This window comes from Pantherophis guttatus, chromosome 1 (assembly GCF_059756535.1).
Source record: "Pantherophis guttatus breed Tessera chromosome 1, ASM5975653v1, whole genome shotgun sequence".
Taxonomy (NCBI): Eukaryota; Metazoa; Chordata; class Lepidosauria; order Squamata; family Colubridae; genus Pantherophis; species Pantherophis guttatus.
Window position 1 is genome coordinate 23,328,226 of NC_142063.1, and position 25,239 is coordinate 23,353,464.

At 40.9% G+C, this 25,239-nt stretch overlaps 1 protein-coding gene across 5 annotated transcripts; it reads left to right on the forward strand.

Moving 5' to 3' along the window:
- Positions 1–257: 257 nt before the first annotated feature.
- CYB561 (cytochrome b561) lies at positions 258–20,357 on the forward strand. 5 transcript variants are annotated; one of them, XM_034437514.3, is made up of 6 exons: positions 258–385; positions 7,838–8,075; positions 10,075–10,173; positions 11,880–11,983; positions 16,477–16,634; positions 18,772–20,357. In XM_034437514.3, exons 2-6 carry the CDS (start codon positions 7,868–7,870, stop codon positions 18,965–18,967), a joined length of 765 nt encoding a protein of 254 aa, XP_034293405.1. In that variant the 5' UTR covers positions 258–385; positions 7,838–7,867; the 3' UTR covers positions 18,968–20,357. The 5 variants fall into 5 exon arrangements, with proteins under 5 accessions (XP_034293405.1, XP_034293407.1, XP_034293408.1 ...); XM_034437516.3 differs by lacking the exon at positions 258–385 and adding an exon at positions 422–504; XM_034437517.3 differs by lacking the exon at positions 258–385 and adding an exon at positions 1,253–1,326.
- The last annotated feature ends 4,882 nt before the right edge of the window (positions 20,358–25,239 follow it).

A 25,239-nucleotide genomic window follows, 5' to 3' on the forward strand; every position in this document is an offset into this window, starting at 1 on the left:
AGCACCATCTGTTCCCACGATCTTCCAAGAGGCAGCTGATTCTTAGTCGCTCTGATACTAAAGAACAAGCCAAGCCCCTTAGAAAGCTATTACACAACAACAACAACAGCAACAACAACAACAACAATAACAAAGGGATTGGGGAGTTGGGGCGGACAAGCCACCCGGGGCGATTTTAGGGACCCCAAGGCGCGAGCGTCCCGCCAGCCGCTTAGCTCAGGCCGGAACCTCCCAATTGCGCCCGCCTCGGTCTCTCTCTTTCTCTCTCTCTCTCTCTCTCTCTCTCTCTCCTGCTGGCTCTCTCGCCCAGCACAGTGCAATTTTGCTGGGGTTTCTGTGGCAACGTGGCTCTTTTGTCCTCCTCTCCATCCGCAGGAAACGCAAGGTGGGTCGGTCGCCGTTGGGGAGGACTATTGGGAATCGGAGTGGGGGGGGGAGGCTCAGCGGGGCGACAGGTGCTGCTGGCTGGCTGGTCTGCGGGAGCTGAAGCCACTTCCAGGTGAGGTGAGTCCTCACGTGCTCGGCAGGTGTAACTGGATGGGAGAGAGCCTCCTTCCCTTAACCCGCAAACCTCTTGTCGTCTTGCCACCTTTCCTGCTCTCTTTAAAAACCACGCCCTCGATCGTTTAGTCTACCCTGCGGGGTTGTTGTGAGAATCTAACCAGGGAGGCAGGGGAAAAAAAAAATCACATGTGCGTTTCAGCTTGAAAAGGGTGAGATAGAACTGTCCTGAATCAACATTCTTTGATGAGGAGGACTTCACAATTATGCTTTTCTTTTCTCAATGTGGTCGCATCGCTGGCTTTCTTGTTCTCCATCTGCGCTGAGAAACAAGATACAAGGTGGCTTTTTCATTTATTTCAGCTTTGATTGGTAGTTAGCACGGTGATCCGTGATGATTGACATATTTGAGACTAGTCCAGTCCAAGCGTGGAAGGGGTATAAGCCAGCAGTTCACAAGAGATTTTCCTGAAAGTGAAGAAAAATCTTTTGTGTACAATTAACGCTTGCCAATTATGAATCTGACACGCTAAACTGAGCCAGGACTTATAATTAAAAAAACACGCCACCATTGATTTTTATGTACTTGTTTGAGATACCTTTCTCACCCCATTTGCTTAGGAAAACTTAACCGTGGACACCACTCACAAGATTAATATTAATAATAACATAAATAAGTTATGCAACTTCTGAAAAACAAGCAAACCTTTTTTTTTCTGAAAGAAGGCACAGGAAAATCATGCACATTGTTGCTGAGATATCTGATCACAAGACAGTTGCTTTGCTGGCATATATAAAGTTGTAGAGCAACTTTTTAAAAACCAGGTAAGGAAACTCTGTTCAAATAGCAGTAAGTGAAATGCAGTTTGAATTATTCTATGGGCTTCTTTTTCCCTGATTGTGCTTGGTCTCTTACTCGATTTCTTTGTTATTTGGAAAAAAGTATGTTCCTTTGTCCTTTACTCATTTCCTTCCTCCTAAGGGTGGATAAAAATTAAGTGGAGTCACTGTTAGCTAAAGGTGGAGCCCTAAACTTTAGCAGCTGTGATCAGCTAACCAAGGCTGCCACATTTTAAGAATGGAAGCCTTAATTTACCTGAACACAGTTTTCTCCTACAAAACCATCTCAAATGCTTGACTGAGTTCAACATAAATGCTGGCTGGGAGAAAAGATTAAATATAAGATTCTGCTTGGAGACCAGAAGAAAGGAAATGGATGAGGAAGGAACAGAAACCTGTAAACTTCTGGGTTGCCCAGTCCAGAAAAGGTTACAAGTTACTGTCTGTCTGCTGTAGAGTTTAATGATCAATTTTGCTCCAGGTGCTCTTTCTGAAACTGGAGTGACAGGAGGAGCGATTAGTATGAGTCATCAGCACAGTGAAGGAAGAGGAAGGTTGTCTACAGAATTTGATTCTGATTTGCTTGGGTAAAAGATATCTTGAGCTAGGCACCGAGGAGGTGTCCCCCCCCCCCGGAATTGGAACTGAGATCTCGTAAAAAAGTAAGTGTTTCATAAACTGCATCCTACCTATTGGGAGTCAATTGAATAGTGTAACAGAATGGTGAGGAAAGACAATAGTAGTCCAGCAGCATATGTAATTTCTGGTATAAAAGTTAAATGAATTTGCAAAAGGGGGATGAATGAGAATGGATGTCGGGCCTGAGTTTAAAGGAAGTGATTAAAGGTTCAAAATTCGAAACGACTGGTACCAAGTATCTCAATTTTGTTTGTTTTATTTCTGGCTTGTGAACAAGAAAGTCTAGTGTGCACTGTTGACACTTCACCTCCTAAAGTCTTCTTAATCTTTAAACATATTGCTTTCGAAAATGAAGGTGGGGCAGATGGAATAGAGACTTTTTTGCTTATTTTTCTTCCTGGCATATTGCAATTATTTTTTTGCCATTTGACAATAGAGATCAGGTTTAAAAGATCTAGGGTAGTATGTATAGTGGAGGCAATAAAAATCAACCCTTTTAATGACTTTGAGAAACCTAGGAAATTAATTTGACCCTAGTCCTAATTTCCTTCTCACTGCACCTCTTGCCAGTGCAATTCTCCATTCTTTTATAATATGTGAAATCAATGGCAAATAGGGCCTGAGGTTCTTTTTATTCTTAATGAGCATAATAGGAACTTTAAGAACCTCCTGTGACTGCAAAAGCATTGCCATGGCAATGAAAATGATGGCCAATGGCAATATAACCAGATAAAAAAACATGGATTTACCAGAAAGCTTCTTGCTACTATTTCTGCTTGCTTACCTTTGTTCTAAAGCTTCCAAAATTATTACAGGGTTGCAACAATTCGTTGTGTTTAATATGAAGGAAACCAGTTGCCCATTTGAATCTTACTGGCATTCGTGTTAATATAAAGGAGGCTGAAGGTTGGTGCTTGAAATAATTCTTGAGATTATATTTTTAAAATTATTAATCCCATTGATCCTTTAAAACAGTGAATTTCAGTGGGTCTTCTATCTTGTCTCATCTCTGAAAAAGATCCTGAATAAAAGAATATCTTTTTTACATCTACTGTATTTTTTCTCATTATACTGCTAATGGATAGAGAAGCAATACACAGGAAGAAACCTGTTGATTATCTAAATGATATAGTAGGGAATTGCAGTTTTAGAAAAATAAATGTGATGTATTTTAAAAATAGATAAGAGCCAGAGAAGCATATTGAGGTGGACTTAGTCTGCAATGTTTTGGAATAATAATATATTATTAACTCTTGGTCTACAACCCAGTACATCCTGCTCTCCTTGGTTTTGATTTTGTTGCTATTGATCATGTTGCAACTTGCAATATTAATCTTTAGGAATGATTCTCTTGATTTTTAAAATAAGATACCATCCTGTTCTTTTATTAGCTAAGAAGATTACTGGATATATTCCACTCTACTTTTAGTAGATTGCTTTAATTTACCAATGAGTAAGTGACATACCTTTGCAACATATTGTGGTTTTCTATCCAGTATGGAATACCATTGGGACAATGATTCATATTATCTTTAGCTTTCTGTTGAAGTCTTTCTGTGTGTGTGCATATACCAGTACATCTTTCCCATTTCTTGGTTTCATTTCCCATCTGCGCTGCTGCTTTGGATATGTGATCTCCCCTGGACTTTCTATATTTGTCCGTATAATTCATTTTTTTGGTATTTTTTATTAAAGTTTGTTATAATATATAATGCAAATAGAAACAAAAGTCAGGAAGGATAAAGAAGAAAGAAGAGAGCTGCAAAGAGAAAAAGGAAGGAAGGAAGGAAGGAAGGAAGGAAGGAAGGAAGGAATTAATTTCCTTTGTCCATATAATTTCATAATGGAATCCTAAATGAAAAATGTGGTTTGCAATCATCAGAGAGGAATCTTTTGGACAGCCAAAGTACCACATGGTTTGTATTTTGTACTGTCCTGGTCACTCCCCATATTCAAGTATATAACAAAATAACAGAGTTGGGAGGGACTTTGGAGATCTCCTAACCCATCCCCTTCTCAAGCAGGAGATCCTATACCATTTCAGACAAATGGTTGTCCAATCTCTTCTCAGAAACTTCCAGTGTTGGAGCACCTACAACTTCTAGAGGCAAGTTGTTCCACTGATCATTCTGTCAGGAAATTTCTCCTTAATTCTAGGTTGGTTCCTCCTCTGGGTTGAGCAGATTAAATAGGAAAGGGAAAGGCGAGTGAGAAATCCAGGTTCTCTCTATCCAAGTAAGGGGGAAGATTATCCAATGTATTTGCTGTATCATTGGACTAGTGTAGGCATCCCTTAAATAATATATTGTTACCCATCTTTAAGCCATTCCTAGTGCCTTTCGAATAATGGCACCAAAAACTGGAAACAGACTTAATACATGTATTTTAGGAGAAAAAAAATCTCATTGCTTTCCCCAATGAAAAAAAGGGGGCTGATAAATCAGCTTTGATTCTTATGGCGTCACCATATTAATGCCAGATCTTTAGATGGGAAGCATGACAAGGCAAATTGCTCAAAAGTGTCATTTTCCAGAGGGCCTTTATTCTTTCAATTCTTGTTGATAGTTGTGTTTTCCTCTCTGTGTCCTTTGCCTGTTGAATGTAACTGTTTTCCCTAAAATTTAAACAGGATTTTTCTTTTCTACTCTGCCTGTCTCTGACATTATTCCCTTCCAAATGTAGCTACTCCTTTGCTCTACCTGCTTTTCTGTTGTTTATGCTTTACTACTAGAATAAGGGAAGGGAGTACAGGAAGAGAGGGGAATAAGTGACCCATCTATACACATCAGTCATGTAAAGTTCTACATTGGATGTCTTACTTTACGGGCAATTAAATTAATAAAATGATTAGGCATGATGGAGGCTGAGTGTGGTTAGAAGTAAAATTTTGGCACCTAAAAGGACACTATTATGGCCCAAGCCTGGATGGCTCAAAGCAATCAAATTACTTTAAAGATATAACATAAATGTATTAACATGCAAATTATAAATCAACATACGCTGGGCTCCCAGCAAGCATTGGCAACTTGCTGGGCAGCCCTGATCAAAAGCAGAACCTCAAATTATATACCTCTGGCCTATTACATTTCAAAGACAAGACAAAATTAGAACAGATCCAGTGTAAATTGCAGCATGATATTGGATTGTTTTTGATAAACCCATCTGGATGACTTTCTAATTATTTATCCCTTCCTGCTAGGTCAGCTTCGTAGCCACACTGTTTTGGAGACAGGCTCACTGAATATAAACAATTTGGTTTACTGGGCCACATGGTTCCTGACTGATTTTTCTTCTTTCTCATCACTGTGGGTCAATTCAGCTTGCTGTGAATGTTTTGTTACCTTCACAAGGGCATCTCATACGATTGGTAGTGACTGCAGCTCACATATGTACCATACTTTTCGCACTATAAGACTCACTGAACCATAAAACACACATTAGCTTTAGAGAAGGAAAACAAGAAAAAAAATCTGCCTCTGCCTCCCAGCATCCATCTGGTATTCATCTGGCTAGCATTCTTGCAGCAAACAACAAACAGCCTGGTCAGCTTCAGCACATTATCACAGCCCCAGCACATGGCTCGTCTGGGCTCCGCTCCATTGCGCCCACCATTGGTCAATTGAGCTGAGCTGCTGCCGCCGCTGGGGAACACTGGAGCTTTGCTGCCGAGCAGCTGATTGGCTATTGAATCGGCCTCCCGGAATACCGCTGATCAGTTGTTCTAGGCGGCGGGGATTGCCGCTGCCTATTGCTGCCATCTATCATTGCTGCTGTTTGTTGCTGCTGATTGCTGCCGCCTATCACCACCGCTGCCATTTGTGGTGGTGGCGAATGGTAGTAATGATCCCCGCCACCTAGAACAGCTGATTGGCGATATTCTGGGAGGCTGATCCAACTGCCGATCAGCTGCTCGGCAGTGAAGGCTCCAGTGTTCCCTGGCAGCGGCAAATGGTGGCAGTGGTGATAGGCGGCGGTGGCACCAACCCCCCCTCCACCCACTACAATATTCACTCTCTTAAATGCACAAACATTTCCACCCACTTTTTTTTGGGGGGGGAAGTGTGTTCTATAGTGCGAAAAATATGGTATATGGGGCATCTTACAACCACATCCCCCCATTTATTTCCCCTCCCCTTCAGAAGTTCAAAATGATGGAGGGAGGGAGGGTTGGAGGGAGGGAGGGAGGGAGGGAGGGAGGAAGGAAGGAAGGAAGGAAGGAAGGAAGGAAGGAAGGAAGGAAGGAAGGAAGGAAGGAAGGAGACTGAATATGAGAGCAACCTCCACGGATAGAAAAGCCACAAGCATTTTTAGCATTTTAGGTTTTAGTAAATGTGCTATGTTTCATAATAATGCCTGGACATCTCATACTTTCAGATGTGCCCCCCCAGGGTAAAAAAAATGTTGCCTAATCCTACGCATGCTTTTATGAGATTTACAGCCCGCATTTTATTCAAGAGCTCAAAGCAGAATGCATCATTTTTCTTTCTTCTTCTTTTCCCTGCAATAACAGTTCTGTGATTTTGGTTGAGCTGCAAGTGACTAGCTTAGAGCCAACCAATGATATTTCCTGGCTGACGGTAGACCTAAACCCGAGTCTGCCTGCTCCTAGTCCAGCACTTTCACCATCGCACATTATGTGAGGTCGTGGTGAAGAAGGCCAGTCCCCCTCAGTTTGGGTACTAATGAATTGCTTTTAGTAATGTCACTGTTTTTCCAGGTTTTGATTCTTTACATCTTTTTTTCATTTTTACCCTGAAGGTTATGCTGCACAGCATGGAGCTGGCATTTGCCAGAAACAGAAACAAGACTAATGCAATTATCTTAATCTGGTTAGGTATTTTAATTCAATAAAACTTCTGTCTCTGACTAGAAATTGTGTGGCTCACTGATAAAGATCTTTTAGTATCAGTCCTTCTGTCATGCACTGTGTCTTTCCAACCATATTTTTCTCCCCACCTTCAATAAATGGGCGGCTGTTTCTGGCTATCAGTTTTCCTGAAAAACAACAACACTGTATTTCATGCACTTCCACCTAAAACTTCTAGACCAAAGGTGTCAAACTCAAGGCCCACGGGTCGCATTCGGCCTGTGACTCATATTTATGATGGTTGCAGTGTCACCACATTTTGCGATCTTCTGACAATCAAATGGGGAAGCCAGAATCATTTAACAACCCTGTTATTAACTTAACCATTGCAGTGATTTATTTAACCACTGTGGCAAGAAAAGTCATAAAATGGGGCAAAATTTACTTATGTTTCACTCAGCCACAGAAATTTTGGGCTCAATTGCGATTGTTAGTCGAGAACTACCTGTGTGTATGCCACTCGGTGGGATTCTACCGGTTCAGACCGGTTCGGGCGAATCAATAGCTCCAACAATCAGTTGGGAGCGAACCGGCCCGCCCACCTCTGCGCTTTACTTAACCTTTAGTTCCTTTGTTTGAAGCCCAGCTGATCGTCGCGGCAGACTGGATTGCCGCCCCTGATCTGTTTTACTCACTGGGGCTGCAATAGAAGGTAAATTTTAGAGCTGAATTCAAATGTACCATGGACACAAAACGCGCGCTCAGCGAACCGGTTATTACACTGGTTGAATCCCACCACGGATGCCACCTAACTCTCAGTGACTCTGGTTGGCTCAAACAAACAAATTACAGTACAAGCAATAAAAGATAAAGATAAAAGATGATGTGAAGAAGTAAGGGATCTTATTCTCCTTATTCTGCTCAATATTCTTTCCCCCATTTGGCCTTCTAATCCAGGAGAGGGAAGAAAAATCCATAATGGGACAAGATGGAGAAAAAAAATTTGGATGTTGATTTTTCTCCCTACCCCCTCTTTTCCAAATTTGGCAGCTCGAGATTCATTTGGGAAAACTCCTGAAGATGGATGAGACTCCTGCCAGGCCCGCAAGCCCCATTGGACTGACCTATGTCGTGGCCGCCTCACAGATCCTGGGCCTTGCTGTCATCACGGTGATGGCAGCCTGGATCGGACAGTATCGAGGTGGCGTTGCCTGGGACAGCTCTCAACTACTGTTTAATGTCCACCCCCTGTGCATGGTCATTGGCATGGTGTTTCTTCAAGGAGATGGTAAGAGATTTGAAAGAAATGACAGCTCTGCTTTGATAGGAAGCTATCACATGCAAGGCATGTGGATGAAGTTTGTCATCCAAGGGAAGAGACACAATTGGGTGTGGCTGGAGTCCTAATTTGAAATGGGGTAAACTGGCTGTGACCTTTTGCTTTCTCCCACAAATGAGAAGGCCTTCCAGCTGGGTCTCCCCTCCTTCCAGTTGGGGACCCCAGTTATGATTTGGCTTAGCAGCTAGCTATAACTTTTGACAGCTTAATATATACTGTATTTCGAAGTTTTTCCTAATTGTTTCCACGTGTGTGTGTGTGTGTATATATATACTTTTTAGAGAATCAGTTACTATAGTAAAGGTTCCCCTCGCACATATGTGCTAGTCACTCTTGACTCTACGACTATAGTAACTACTATAGTTTTATATATATAGTGTATGTATATCTATCAGTGGTGAAATCTAAAATTTGTTACTACCGGTTCTGTGGGCATAGCTTGGTGGTGGGGTAATGTGATTGGGTGGGCGTGGCCAATTTTTTTTAACTTTTAAAACCATTTTTTCTATAACCTCTTCGGCGAAGAGGTTGTAAAAAAATGCTTTCAAAAGCCTCTGACGATCCAAGCTGAGTTGCCTGATCGGCAGAGACTTTTTAAAAAAGCCTCTGCCAATCAGGCAACTCATCTACCGGTTCTCTGAACCACCCGCCTCCATTGCTACCGGATCGGGCGATCTGGTCCGAACCGGGAGCATTTCACCCCGATATATATATATATATATACATATACACATACATACATACATATATAGTTATAGTTACAGTTACAGTTATAGTTATATATATAATATATATATATATATAAAATTTATATTTCGCTGATAAATAAAGGGAGACTACTATAGATCTATTTCAAGCTATTTAGCTCTCATCAGCTAGCCATACCCTTATTTGGATTCGAACTTGGGCAGCTTGAAATAGATCTATACTAGTCTCCCTTTATTTCTTTATCAGTGAAATATAAATGGTTTGTCGTGAATGCGACTGCTTGAGGGCTCCTGAACTGGAGCAGAAAGGCGAAAGGGAAGCAGTATGCTCCCTCCCACATGTTGGGGTAGACCAGGCGCCTCGATAGAAAAAAACAGCTCTAGTTACTATAGAGCATATCCTAAAAGGAGCTGAACCCAGATCCAGAGTTAGATGGGGGAAAGAGTTCCTTATAAATCATTTGCCATTTTGAAAAGAAAATTATGTTTGCCCATATTTGGACAGACAAGAGTGCATCAGGTGCACTGTCCCTTTTATAACATTGCTAAGAATCATTTCACTTGCCTACTTGACATACAGTTTCTAATGATTCAGGAGCAAGCAAGGGACAAAGACACTGGGAAACAGCCAGGAACATTCTGGTCATTGTTGATGCTTATGGGATAAGCAGACTATTTTCTGCTCTTCATGCAATCCAGTGTGGATTTTTTAATCTGTGGAAAGGGAGCAAGAGGAAGGCAGGAAGGCAAGAGAGTTAGCAGTTGGAGCACAGAGACCCTCAATCTGCACGCGCAGAAAAATTATGCACCTGTGTTCAGTCTATGGAGTCCCCGGTATGCCTCCTCTGGCGATCTCCTGCTGCGTTTACACCCCTCCTTGCTGTTGCCATTGACAACCATGATCCATCTTTTCTCAAATCAGTCAGGTAGCCTGTAGAATGGGAACTGCGTAGCTACTGCTGTCTTAAGTTCCCTCTTGGCTGCATATATTTATTTCAAATATTCAAATCTCACGCTTCTAATTTGAGCACGTGAAACTGATATGCATAAACACATAAAACAAATAATTAAAAAACCCCGAAGCAGCTCAAATTATGGCCGTCTGAAAGTCAGTTGGATCAGTTGAAATGCTTTTTGCTTAATAGCCCAAAGACTGCATTCAATTTGGGCAGGAGAATAAGGAAGCAAGGGGAACTGACCAGCCACCCACCTCATTCCTATTTCCTCTTCTTATCCTCCAGCCCTTCTGGTTTACCGTGTCTTCAGGAACGAGAGCAAGCATTCCACGAAGATCCTGCATGGGCTGATCCATTTCTTTGCACTCATCATTGCGTTGGTTGGTAAGGCACAATGAACCTGCCTGGGAGCCTTCTGTCACACACTTGTTTCCAAAGGTCATCACTGATGTTCCTTATGGCTCTTAGGCTCCCGAGAGGAGACGAGGCTTGCCAGATTACTCGAGAACTTCTGTTTCAGTGTTATTCTATAGTTAGCCATAGATCAGTGGTGGGTTTCAATTTTTTTTTGCTACCGGTTCTGTGGGCGTGGCTTGGTGGGCGTGGCATGGCTTGGTGGGCATAGCTTGGTGGGTGTGGCAGGAGAAGGGTACTGTAAAATCTCCATTCCCACCCCACTCCAGGGGAAGGGTACTGTAAAATCTCCATTCCCTCCCCAATCCAGGGGAAGGTTACTGCAAAATCCCCATTTTCTCTCCATCAGCTGGGACTTGGGAGACAGAGAATAGACGGGGGCAGGGCCAGTCAGTATTTTTACTACCGGTTCTCCGAACTACTCAAAATTTCCGCTACCCGTTCTCCAGAACTGGTCAGAACCTGCTGGAACCCACCTCTGCCATAGATGCAACATTTTCTGCTGCTCGTGAAGGTGAAACCATTGGGCAGCATTTCTTTACCTATTTAAAAGCGTATTTCTACTGGAGTGGTTAGGGTGGTATACAGCAAAGTGAGACTATGCCTGCCTGCCATTTTCCTCTCATAACAGTGCAACTGGCGGCTTCTTTGCAGCTTGCGCCGATACTTCTCTGTGCAGTGTGTCCTCCATTCTTATATTGTAAAAAGAGGGAAAAGAAACAGGTCTCTTTTGCCACTTTTGCCTGGGAATAAAAAAAAAGCCAGTGGGAATCTATTTAATATCATTACCAAGGCAAACGGAGGGATATATACAGTATATATATGCATATTTGCTAGGAGTTGAATTTGACTTGAGGGAAACTTTGCTAAGAGGGGGATGGATAACATGTCGCTACATGGGGTCTCTGCTAAAAATTCCTTCAAGTTGATCATTACTGAGTCCAACCTTCTGCTCAGTGCAGAAATCCAAATAACAGCCTTTAGGATAGATTATTGTCTAGCCAATTGTACCAGTGGTGGAATTCAATTTTGTTTACTACCAGTACTGTGGGCGTGGCTTGGTGAGCGTGGCTTGGTGGGCGTGACTTTGTGGGCATGGCAGGGGAAGGATACTGCAAAATCTCCATTCCTACCCCACTCTGGGGCCGGCCAGAGGTGGTATTTGCCTGTTCTCCGAACTACTTAAAATTTCCGTTACCGGTTCTCCAGAATCTGGCAGAACCTTCTGAATTTCACCCCTGAGTTGTACGTATCCAATGAAGAAGCGCCTATATCTTTTAGGCAACAATCAAATTGCTCTTTCTATTAGAATTTTTCTCTTCACACATGGTTGGAAGTTGTCCTTCTGTATAACTCAAATCCAATCTTTAGCCTATATTTAAAGATTGCAATGAAAATCCCTCTCCTATCCCTGGCCCCGAGTTACTGTTGGGGGAAGAAGATGTCTTACAATATCTCCCAAAGACAAAATGGATTTTGGAAGATGTTTTCTGGCTTGGAAAGATTTGGAATGCCAAGGGCCATTTTCATCACCCCAGATAATGGTGGACCTGCTATTCTTCTATTTCCCAACTATTCCTAGAGTAGTCATTATCTCAACATTATGGAGAAGATGGTGGTAGGTTAGAAGAGAATGGGGGTTTTCTAAGGAATTTGCCTGCCGTCTTTCCCTTTAGGTCTGATTGCTGTTTTCCAGCACCACAAGAATCAAGGTTTTCCAGATATGTACAGCCTGCACAGCTGGTGTGGCATCATTGCATTTGGCTTCTACTTCGCACAGGTGAGGTGGGCTTATTGCACCTAGTGGGCTTGTGGAGTGAGCATGCTTGGAGTTACCTAAATGCCTTTTAGGACATACTTCTGCCCTAGAGAATATCTGCTTAATGAAAAGCTTGAAGGCAGGGAAGTAGACTAGCTGGTCTGAGGATGCTCTCCTCTTTTAGATTTTTATTTGAAATCTGGGCCAAGGAAGGAAGTTGCATTGAGGTGGTGAAACATCAAATAGGGGCAGGGGTGGGTTCTACTTACCATTACTACTGGCTCGCATCGTGCCCGCATGCACAGATTGCCTATGATGACGCCCGGGTCAGTGGGCGGAGCCTCCCATCGGTTTTACTACCGGTTCTTGCGAACCGGTCCGAACCGGGGGCAACCCACCACTGAATAGGGGGCATTTAAAATGAACTTCTTTTGGTGTACCTTCAGGTATAAATATTTAAGTCAATATTTTGTTATTTTGCCTGAAGGGACTTCTTCCACGCTATCAAATGGTTTTTGTAAGCCTAGATCCTCAGGAAAGAATGGTAAAAGCAATTTTCATACCTTGGACTATAATGAGTTATATTTTTTTCTTAATGCAATCTGTGAAAGTTTTTACGTGTAGAATGAGGATGTTTTGTCTCAATGCCCATTTTCTATGTCTTTGCATTTAAGGATCATTTCTATTTTATTGCCCATTCATCAAATTTAGAAAGATCCTTATCAGGTTTTTATTCTTTATTCCCCACAAAAAGTGTGCGTCACCTGAGCCATACTTGAGAATATTCTAGTTTATACCAACTTCAACTGCATTATATTTTTTTCCTTCAGAAAAGATTTGTGATCACCAGGAACAGCTTTGCCTGAGTGGCTGGCAGTAGCTTGACCACTTATCACAAATGAGCTCCTATAGGAGTCTCACGTGGAAGCGATGTTTTTTAATCTAAATCAGGGGTGTCAAACTAGATTTCTTCGAGGGCAGATCAGCATTGTACTTCTCCATGGGCTGGCTGGGGTGGGGGGAGGGAGATAGGAAAGACGCCTCCTGCAGCATCCTGCCAGCCAAAATGGGCCGCAGGGTGCCCACCCACGACCACACCATGCCCCGTTTTCGGCCTGGACGGCCTCCTGCCACACTTTGCTGGCCAAAATGGGGCATGGGGGGGCTGTCTGTGGCCCCCTTGTACCCCATTTTGGCCAGCAAAGTGCTGCAGGAGGCCATCCAGGCCCAAAAATGCCCCCCCACCCCATTTTGGCTGCCAGAGGCACTGCGGGCTGGTCCTTATATATATATTAAATCCACAGATTTAATATATATTAAATCTGTGAGCCAGATTTAAACACCTCACGGGCCTTCAGTTTGACACCCCTGATCTAAATGAACTGGTAGCGAGCAGTATAGTGACCAAGTGTGAACATGTTACTAAATTATTCAGGATGGTAAAAAGATAGTGAAATAGGCTTGGAAACACCCTCTCCAAAATTCAAGAATAGGCCATTCAATGCCAAATGTTAAGAGTAAATGAATGTAAAAATTGTGTGTTAAAGCAAAAAATTTCTCATTCCATGTATGCAGTGCAGACTTGAGTTATAATGTCGTTTGTAATAGTGCAAAATACGGAACTTGCTCCATACATTCATCTCTGAGGGCCTATTCTCCTTGACATCATTTAAATTTTTTGATTCAGCTTCTAAGAAGAACTTGGAGGGGAAAAAAAAAGAGAGAATATATTGACCTAGTTCTAATAGCCCCGCATTCTTCGTTTTTCCGCACAGTGAAAGAAATTGCCAATCAGTAAATGGTTTGCAGAGAGATCATGTTAGGCGTTTCCTTTGGTTTGAGAAGGAAAACCTAAGTAAATCTTTTACTTTGGCTAAACAGCTCTGTAATCTTCTTCCTGCAAAATATTTTTTGGGCCTTTATCCTAGCAAGTTTTAACCCACTGCCTTGCTGGAAGAAAGATACCAGTGTTGTCACTTTACAGGGTCACTTTGTCCCTGCTATTCTGCACAGTTGCTGTCTGGATCATGTGCTGTTGTACCAGCAATTTTATGATGAAATTGTCCCTATATTTAATTCCACTTGGAAATAAATTCTCCAGTAGGTTAGACAAATTGTATATTTAATTTCTTCTTGCAGTCCATAATGACGATGCCACCTTTAAACTTGCCAAATTTTCTTTCGGATCTGGTACTGCTAGGAAACACAAACAGTGAAGCATGACATGGTTCAGTTGGATTAGGAACAATATAATTTGGCAATTTTATCTAGGTTCTTATTCTAGGTTTATTAGGATTATTTTATACTCTTCGTGATTGAACATATTTTTCTTTCATGTCGTTTTCAAAGGACACTTTCCCCTCATTGACTTGGTCTTAAATAGTGTTAACAGTTGGGTGCTTATATTTTATAGCCATCTTTTTTTCCTAATTAAATTTGATTTTTGAGTTCTAAAAGCTTAATGACAAAGCTGTATATTATTCCATAACAATGATATTTTGAAGCTCTAATAAATTAGAGTGGTGACCTCAATGATTTCTAAAGAAGCTTAGACTGATACAAACACAATACAGCATTGGATGGTTTCTACTAATTCCACTGAAGGATCAATAACAACACAGAAGAATGTAGGATAACCTATTGCCTTACTTGTGACCTTCCCCGAAACATGGTGAGAAATGGCATGATGGACTACAGGTAGTTCTTGACTTACAACCATTTGTTTAGTGACCGTTCAAAGCAGTGGTGAAATCTGAACCGGTTTGCTACCGGTTCGCTGGCTGTGCATGCGCCCTGCGGCCTGCGCACCAAACATACGCTGCATGCACATGCACGCCATGCACCAAACACACACCCTGGTGCACATGCACATGCACAGCATGCGCCAAAAGACAGCTTGGGAAAGTAAGTAGAAGCGAGGGGGGGATCAGCTGTGGCACGCGATTTAGCTTTGCTAGAAAGCAGGATTTCCTGCTTTTTAGCAAAGCTAAACCGCGCTGTACAGCTGGTCTCCCCCCCCCCGCTGTTCTACTTTTTTTTTTAATTTGATTTACATGCCGCCCTTCTCCGGAGACTCAGGGCGGCTTACAATGTGCTAAGCAATAACCTTCATCCTTTTGTATATTTATACAAAGTCAGCTTATTGCCCACACAAACTGGGTCCTCAATTTACCTACCTTAGAAAGGATGGAAGGCTGAGTCAACCTTGAGCCTTGGCGAGATTCGAACCTGCAGTAATTGCAGGCAGCTGGTCTTAATAACAGGGTGCTTTAGACCACTGTACTACCAGGCTCTACTTACCTTCCTAAGCCTCCTTTTGGCATGTGCTGTGCACATGTGCATGCGCAGTACATGCCAAAAGGAGGCTTGGGGAGGTAAGTAGAAGCGAAGCTGTGGCACACGATTTAGCTTTGGTAGAAAGCAGGATTTCCTGCTTTTTAGCAAAGCTAAACTGTGCTGCACAGCTGATCTCCCCCCCTGCTGTTCTACTTACCTTCCTAAGCCTCCTTTTGGCGTGTACTGCACGCATGCGCATGCGCAGTACATGCCAAAAGGAGGCTTGGGAAGGTAAGTAGAAGCGAGAGGGGGGGATCAGCTGTGGCGTGGGGTTTAGCTTTGCTAGAAAGCAGGATTTCCTTCTCTCTAGCAAAGCTAAACCCTGCTGCACAGCTGATCATCGGAAATACCGGTTAGAAGGAACTGGTAGCTTTTTTAAACTACCAGTTCGTCCAAATTGGTAGCTTTTAAAACTGCTGGTTCAACTGAACTGATAGCTAAGTACTGGTTCGCCCAACCCAGTAGCTTTTTTTTTTACTACCGGTTCACCTGACCTGGTAGTTTTTATCACTATCAGTTCGCCCGAACTGGAACGAAGCGATAGCATTTCACCCCCGGTTCAAAGTCACAATAGCACTGAAAAAAGTGACTTATGATCATTTTGCACACTTACAATCGTGACAGTATCCCTGTGGTCACCTGATCAACATTTGGATGCTTGGCAACAATTCACGTTTATGACAGTTGCAGTGTCCTGAGTTCATGTGATCTACTTTTATGACCTTCTTACGAGCAAAATCAATGGGGAAGCCAGATTCACTTAACAACCAGTTGTTACTATCTTAACATGTGCAGTGATTCACTTAACAACTGTGGCAAGGAAGGTCATTAAATGGAGCAAAATTCACTTAGTAACTGTCTCACTTAAAACAAGAGAAATATTGGGTCAATTGTGGTTATAAATCAAGGATTACCTGTAAAATAGTTAAAATCTCATCCAATCCACAGTTACTTTTAAGTTTTTACAGAAAGAGATTTTTTCAAATTGTGGGGTAATATGAACCTCTATGTTGAAATTAACAGGGCTTGCAGTCATTAGGATTTTATTTTGTGATTGGTGATACTTCTGGTACTTTAGTCAAGATCTAGAGAAAGTAAGCTTAAGTTCCATGGAAGAGTTGAACTGCTATAGATGTGGTATTTGTAATTTTTGAATTCTGCTTTGTTTCCCTCTTCAGTGGCTATTTGGATTTTACATCTTCCTCTTCCCTGGAGCATCATTCTCAATCCGCAGTAGATACAAACCACAGCATGTTTTTTTTGGAGCCTTCCTCCTCATCCTTTCCATTGCTACTGCTCTGTTGGGTATTCTGGAACAGCTACTCTTCAAAATAAAGCAAGTTATGCTTTTGTTAACGTATGCCTACACAGTGTTTATATTTAGACCAGGTTTTTTATTATTATTTTTATCTTTCCTTTATTATTTTTATAAATAACTCAAAAGGCAACGAACATATATAATACTCCTTCTCCCTATTTTGAACACAGTAACAACCCTGTGAAACGGAGAGAGTGGACTAGGAGAAAGTGACTGGCCTGAGGATACTCATTGGTTTTCATGCCTCAGGCAGTAGAATTCTCACACTCCTTGTTCCTAGGCTGATGCTTTAACCACTAGGTCAAATTGTCTCAACCACTTGCCTTAACTACTAGACCAAACTAGACCAAATTGGTTTGATGATTGTTGGGTCTTTACTCAGCTTAGATTTTTCTGGGTTGAGAGCAGGCTGAGATACTAAGCTGAGAGCAAAAATATGAAATATAAATAGTTACTTATGGCTGATATAAACTGCCTTGTATAATTCAGATTTATGGAAAATAAATAATCCAGACATTCTGGAAAATAATGTTTCAGTTTGTCCAGCTCCTGATGCTCATTTATATTAGGGATAGAATAGTAGACTAGTAATGAAGTGCCCACAATTTCTGAAGGCAAGCTGTTCCACTGGTTAATTGTTCTCACTGTTAAGAAGTGTCACCTTAATTCCTGCTTCTCTCTTTGATCAGTTTCCAACCATTGTTTCTTGTCCTGCCCTCTGGTGCTTTGGAGAATAATTTGACCCCCTCTTCTTTGGGTCAGCCTGTCAAATATTGGAATACTGCTATCATGTCACCCTTTCTTTTCTCTAGACTAGCCAAACCCAAATCCTGCAACCGTTCTTCATATGTTTTAGTCTCCAAGACTTTGATCATCTTAGTTGCTCTTCTCTGCACTTTTCCCAAAGTGTTTCCCTCAAATATTCTTCCCTATCTTAAATCGTTAACTGAGGTTTTGCATGTTGGAGCCAAAAACTCAGCAAATTAAGAGATCTATAAACCATCTCATTATGTCATGTGATTGAGTAGCCGCTACCTGGGTGAGAATATTTGTGATCTCTTCTCTCAGCATTTTTTTTGCAAATGTTTTATATGGTAATTGTCTTTCATCTAGATGTATATAGATGTAAACTATATACAGTATTTTTTCTAAGTGGGTTATTTCTTTCTATACACTTGTTGAATTTCCAAACATCTTTCTCTGTGAGTAGCACTGAGGCCAAAGACTTGTTAAATATGTGCTATTGTTTTAGACTTTACTTGCTTAATTTTCACGGAGAGCCAGACTATCCTTTCTCATTATCTTAGATTCTTCAGGTCTGTTGAACTACAATTCAACAGACCTGTTATTGTTTTTTAATTATGGGGCCAAACACATATATATCTTTTTAACTGTATTTTAATGTTTGTATTTATGTTTTTACTTTGGCTGTGCACCGCCCTGAGTCCTCCGGGAGAAGGGCGGTATATAAATCTGATAATAAATAAATAAGTAAATAAAATTCAGTTGGACTACTATTTCCAACCAGCCAAATGCTATGTTGCCTGGGAATTTATGCAGTTCAGTATATCTGGAGCACATCTGGTGGGAAATGCTATTGCCAGACTCTTTTCATGGTGGGTTTTTGGATTTATGGCACTACATTTGATCAAATACTTGCATCATTAGCCTGTTCCCTGTTGAGGACTAGCTATATCTCCTTGGAGATTTTCAGAGATGATGATTGTTGAAATCAAAATGGTGATTTTTTTTTGTCCTAACATTTCCTTTACCTGGCTCCATTTCTTCCCTGATTCTTCTTCCTTCCACGGAGTTTCTGCCATTAGAGTCAGAATTGGTTGTGTTTGGAACAACTTTATAAGCATTGTACAATGAATGAATGAATGGATGAAAGAATGGTTGGGGTGAGCTGTGAAGTAAACAACCCAAATATATAAAATATTGCTTCAAATATTGTGAACCTTTTTGACTTTTCAATATTTCTGCATAAATATGACCCAGAATGTAATCTGTTCTCCATACAAGTTGTACAACTAGATAAAGAGAACTCAATTGAAGAAATGAGTCAAAGACATACTGTTACACTTGTCCATTGATTTATTGAGGAAAATGAGTTGAAGTGTGGAATATTAATATTGTCCCTCTGTTTTTGCAGGGATACCTACAACCTCTTTGTCTCTGAAGGAATCCTTGCCAACACCTTGGGCCTCCTAATAATAGCTTTTGGGGCAGTTGTGGGTTACATCTTAACCCGGGAAGAATGGCGGAGACCCCCACTGGCTGAGGAGATGGCATTGTCCATGGATTTCAAAAACCTCACTGAAGAAGGAAGCCCAACAAGTACACACTGAGGCTTGCTGTGCCATCTGCATTGAGGAGCTGTGTTTCTGTGTGGTATCTGACCTGTTGTGTAGCATCATGCAATTGCCACTGTTACACATATGTAAGCAGTCTTTTTGTTTCATGACTCCCGTCACACCATGTTTCATATTTTCATACTGTTTTCTTCAATGGCTACTATAAATGTAGCACAGTGAAAAGGATTTGTGGCTCCTGAGCTGTGTCAGTCATTTGTGCAAATGGAGATTATTTGTCATGTGCCTTGTTGAATAAAAGCATGACAAGGATTCAGGTTGTTATTATGCCATAGGATTAAATCAAGTGTGGGCAATTTTGGGAGGACAGAGATTGCACTTTTGGGGTATCAAAGCTACAATAAAAAAGGAGGTGAGACTGGGATTTTGGTGACTTCATTTTATGTACCTTTCTTTGTATGTATATTTAATTTGGGGGGATATGATAAACCTATCAATTGTTTTACACATATTTTGTTTTGCTTCCTGCTGATAATCAGCAGAAATCAAACATCTTTATTACAGTCTTTGACCAGCATTTAATAGGACAAAATAGCACCTCTCTTTTGTTTGGCAATTTGCTTGCTAAATTTCAGTAGCAATTTTGAGGGCTTCTGAAAAGAAGAAATTCAAGAAATTGAAGTGCAAGAAATTCAGAAAATGCCAGGAGCCACTGACTCATGTGTTAGTTGTTTTTAGACGATTGTTGGCAACCTCAAATGGATCGGATGTTAGGAAGATAGCAGCTTCTGAAGTTGTAACATTGACAGATCAATAGCAAATACAATTTCAAATGAAGATTGATCATTCAGTGTCATAAATATCCGTATAGTTTTTCCATCTGTTTCCATGAAGAAATCAAACTCAGTAGGGGATAGGATAGAAAACAGAAGTGTCCTTTTTGCAATTCAACATCTATTTTTCATCTGCCAGCAGATATTTAATTGAAATGCCTGTTCTTTCTGTCATCATTGCCTTGAGAACTATCAGATTTGACTTTGCTGACTTCTGCACTTACTGTTAAATAATCTCTCTGCAATGTGTGTGGATAAAAGTCTTTCATTTGATATATGTAAAAAGGTGGTAGATTTGGGATTCTTTTAGGAAAGGAATGCCAATTCAATTAATGCCCCTAAAAACTGACTTTATGGTCATAAATTAACTTTTCCCATATTGGCTGAGAATTTTGGGAATGCCATTCCCAAGGTATCTTAAAAGATAGCAGAGAGAATAGCTTTTTCAGTATAGCTGTCTTTCTTCTCTGCCTTTTCTAAACGATGAAATGTTTTGAAAAATCAGAAGGATTATTCAAGGAACATTGGAGACCTCCACTTTCTTTCTGGGCAATTATGGAGATATTCAGTCTATCCATCGTAAAAAGGAAAAAGATATTTACCTCAAATATTTTTCATAATGTAGCTAGAAGAATATTTAGCTAACAAAGATGAAGGCACTTCACAAATGCCAAGTGTTACTTGGGAATTATGCATTCTCTCAAGTACTCATTGACTTTTCTTAACAAGGCAGACTCCAAATATTTAACAGAGTCAAAGGGGGGAGTGATTACTTCTTTAAGCAACAACTTTTTCTTAACAATGTATTGCCTTGAGACAACTTTCTCTTATTCTGGAATTGTTTTGCTTGTGTTTGACACGTAAGCTGGATTCCAATAAATATTTGCAGCAAAAAAGACAAGAAATCTGACTCTTGTTTGTATTTAACATGACTCAACCAAGTGTTTTAGCCTTCTTTTGTGTTTTCCAAATTCTCCAACCACACCCAAACCTGGTCCACAAGTTACACTAAAAATGTGACATTTCCCAATAATCTCCTTACTGTCTCCTGATACACCACAGCCCTTCTCATGGGTGTTGTCTTTCAGCTAAAGACAATAGCTGAATGTTGTCAGTTAGAAACAGCCTCTTTTTCTGATAACAGTTCCCAAGTGTGGCCAGAGGGATTGTAGAGATACAAAACCAAGAAGCACCACAAGGAGGCAGCAAAAGCTGTTCAGAAGTTCATCCTGAGCAGAATGTTAAATCTTTCCAGAGATCCCTCAGTAATTTCTGCCTAATAGAAGGAGGAAAGAAAGAGCAGAATTCTGGTCAGGATACAGGGCTCATCATAGGATACACAAAACATTTCCTTCCTGAGCAGCTACCTACATCTAAATGCAAATTAGGGTCACAACCTCAAGTAGAAGATAGAGCAAAATAGTAATGCTGCAGGCCCCCTTTCTCAAGAAAAAAAAAATTCTCTTTACACTTGGAAGGGTTAAAGTGTGGGAAAGAAGCAAAACGGCATAGAGAGTTGGAGTCCTAGAAAATCTGTCCTTGTAGAGTGCTTTTTTTTTTAATGGATTTTATGGATTGTTAGGGGAATCTCTGAATTGGCAGCTACATGGATGGAGACCGGAATGATTTTGGACCTGCACCGGGATTTGGACTCATTTGGGCTGTATTCTAAGAGGATAGACTGAATTGGCTATGTTTGCTATGCCCGCCACATTTGCTGAACCCCAGACCTGGTGGAAGTTATAGAGAAGGCCGCTTCGTGCTATCCAACAAAATGAAATTCAGTTGTGAAAAAAGTAAGGCTCTATATTTAGGCAAGAAAAAACAAATGCACAGTTATAAAATAGGTGCTATCTGGCCCAATAGCAGTAATAGTGAGATGGATCATAGAACAGAACAGAACAGAACAGAACAGAATAACAGTGTTGGAAGGGACTTTGGAGGTCTTCTAGTCCAACCCCCTGCTTAGGCAGAAAACCTTACACTGGTTCTTGGACTCCTACCTAGTGGACAACCATGTAAATATGAGCCAGTAGTGTGCTGCAGCCGCCAAAACAGCCAACACAGTTCTAAGCTGCACCAATAGAGGAATAGAATCAAGATAATGTGAAATATTAGTGCCATTTTATAATGCCTTAGTAACACTTGAAATACAGTTTTGGTCACCACGATACAAAAAACAGTGCAGAGAAGAGCAGCAAAGATGATTAGGAGACTGGAGGCTAAAACATAGCAGGAACTGGGTATGTCTAGTCTAACAAAGAGAAGGATTAGGGGTGACATAACAGTCTTCCAATATCTAAGGGCCTGCCTACTCCCTTAGAATAGGGAGTCAACCTATTCTCCTGCAGGAAGTTAGCACCCACCCCTTTCCTAGATTCTTTTCTTTGGAGAAGGCTTGTTGGCTGAACTGTGTTGCCTGATTGGCAGGCCAGGATAGCACTTTTCCCACCAGCAGCAACAGAGGACTTCATATTCTTTTTTAAAATTAGTGTTATTAAATTTATTGTTTTATCATAGAAAATAAAATATAAAATAGTAAAACAAAACAAAATGAAACAAAACAAAAACATAAATTCAACCCTAACCAAAATAAAAAAGAGGAAGAAAAGTGTACAAAAAAGGAGTAGGACCAGGGGTTGGCTTCAAAATTTTAGCAATGGGTTCTCTGCTGGGTGGGCATGACTATGGTGGGCGTAGCCTAGTCAGCCTCCTGCACCATCTGGGGTGGGCATTTTTGCCCTCCCCAGGCTCTGGAGGCTTTCCTTGAGCCTCTGGGAGGGTGAAAATGGCCTCCCCAGGCTCTGTAGGCCTTCTGGGGGCTGGAAATAGTCCTGTTTCCGGCCTTCCTAAACTTAGTTGCTGGTCTTTTAAGCCTTATGGGAGGGGCCAATCATCTCTTGGTCCTACTCCCAAGTCGTCCTCTTTGCTTTAGCTGCTCTTGCCTTCTGGCAGCTCTTCTCATACATGCACTAGGAACAGGCTACTCTTGTTCCTCTGCCTCTCTACTGTCAGCCTCTGGAGGCTCCGGAGTCCGCACATCACTCCCCGATGGTCCTGGCCCCATCTCTGCCTCTTCCCCACCTCCAGGACTGGCCCATGTTCTTCCTCAGCCTCATCGCTGTCCGACTCCGCTGCCAGCTCCGCAGGCTGCTGGCGAACCACAACAGCCAGTCTGCTTCGGGATCCAATTCAAGATTTTGACCTTTAACGTCCTAAACGGCATGGGGCTGCGTTATTTGAGGGTCTGCCTCTCCCTGATTATAACTGATATGGCAGAAGAGGTTTGCTAGAAATCCCATTTGCTAGGCAGCTACACTTGATAGTCCTAGGAGAAGGGTCTTCTCTACTATGGCATCCACCTTATGGATATCCTTCTCCTCCCCACCCGCCACCCTTCCTCCCCCAAATGAGGCTGCCTGCCTCTCTATTGAGTTTTTGGAAGACCCTCAAAACCTGGTTATGCCGTTAGGACTGGGAGCTCCTGAGAACGGGTGAGGTACTGAGGTGGCTCTATTCTTGTTTACATCTGCAGTCCCCTCTTAGCCTTTGTGATTTTTATTTTTCAAATTTTAATTTAATTTTTAAAATAATAATTATTTTATTCTATGTTAGCTGTTTATAATTATAATCTTATTGTATATCGCCCAAAGTCACTTTTTTCGTGAAATGGGTGGGCATATAAATTTGATGAATAAAAATAAAGAAGTCAAGCCTGTAAGTTCAAACAAATTTGCATAAAAATTCACATCACCTAAAACTATAGAATGCTTGTAATGATTCTATTTCAAGTGGCTGTGTTTTGTTACTTCCTTGAACTTGAAGATATCATATTTATTTTGAGAACAATCTACTTGAATACCATCCGTAGAAAACGGAGGTTGATTCCTCATTTTACAATTTACTCATGCATATTTATTAAGTCAATTTGGATTATTCAAGTTGATGAAAGTTTCTCTTTGATACTAATTCTATGTAAATGAAGCCATTTATTATATCACTGGATTTTAACTTGGCCCTTAAGGACAGGAAAAAATAAAAACGATTGTACAAGTTTAAAATAGTTCTAATGAGTTGAAACAGCAAACCAATTCGCCATCCTTAAAATAACAGCTGGAAAATTCAGTCAGGCTGGCTGGAGAATTCTGGGAGTTGAAGTCCATACATCTTAAAAATGGCTGACATTGAGAAACGTTAGTTTAGATTCAGGGTGGATAAAAATCAATGATTTTTTAAAAAAAAATCAAAAAAATCAGATTTTTTTTATTTAAATCGGATTTTTTTTATTTAAATCGGATTTTTTTGATTTTTATCAAATTTATTTAAAAAAAAACTTTTGGGGTAAAAATCTATCTTAAGGTAGTTTTCTATTTAAGATAAATAAATAATTTAGTTTCTTCAGCATGAAATGGAGCTTAGTTATGTGTCATGAGGCTGTATATTCTGCAACACTGGGACTATCGGTGAGTCAACAGTAGGTCAAAGGAGTAGCAGAGATGACAGTTGCTCTTTAAAAATTATGATTTAAATCGAGTTGATTTAAATCAAGCCTTTTTACTAGTGATTTAAATCATGATTTAAATTGTGATTTAAATCAACTCGATTTAAATCAAATCCATCCTGTTTAGATTAGACTATGGGCAGGCCTACAATTAAGCCCAGGGTGGCAGTTTCCATAGGCAGCATATGTTAGGTATCAAGGAAGGCAATGGTGAAATGTAAAATTTGTTATTACCGGTTCTATGGGCGTGGCTTGGTGGGGGGGGGTAATGTGACTGAGTGGGCGTGGCCAACTTTTTTTTTTTTACTTTTAAAACCATTTTTTCTACAACCTCTTCGGTCGAAGAGGTTGTAAGAAAAATGCTTTTAAAAGCCTCCGACGATCCCAGCTGAGTTGCCTGATCGTCAGAGGCTTTTTTTTTCTTTTAAAAACATTTTTTCTACAACCTCTTCGGTTGAAGAGATTGTAGAAAAAATGCTTTTAAAAGGCTCTGACGATCCCAGCTGAGCCGCGTGATCATCAGAGCCTTTTTTTTTTACTTTTAAAAGCCTTTTTTCAGCTGAAGAGGTTGTAGAAAAAATGCTTTTAAAAATAAAAAAAAAGCTTCTGATGATTGCGCGGCTCAGCTGGGCATGGGGGGGGGGTGTCAGGGATTTTTGCTACCAGTTCTCCGAACCACCCACCGCCATCACTATCAGATCGGGTGATCTGGTCCGAACTGGGAGCATTTCACCCCTGAAGGAAGAACAGCATAGTACTCTCCTTCTGTTTCATTATATGTTTAGTGCTATGGATGGGTAGAGGTATTTAGGAGATTTTATGCCTCATATATTATGGGCATGATGCACCTTAATCTGAGTTCAGTTGCATTTCCTACTTTGCCTCAGGTGACAACCTTATTTAAAATACTTTTACGTTTTAGAAAACACACCATGGTATTAAAACTCACAGATGATTTGGAGGTTTAAAGAAGA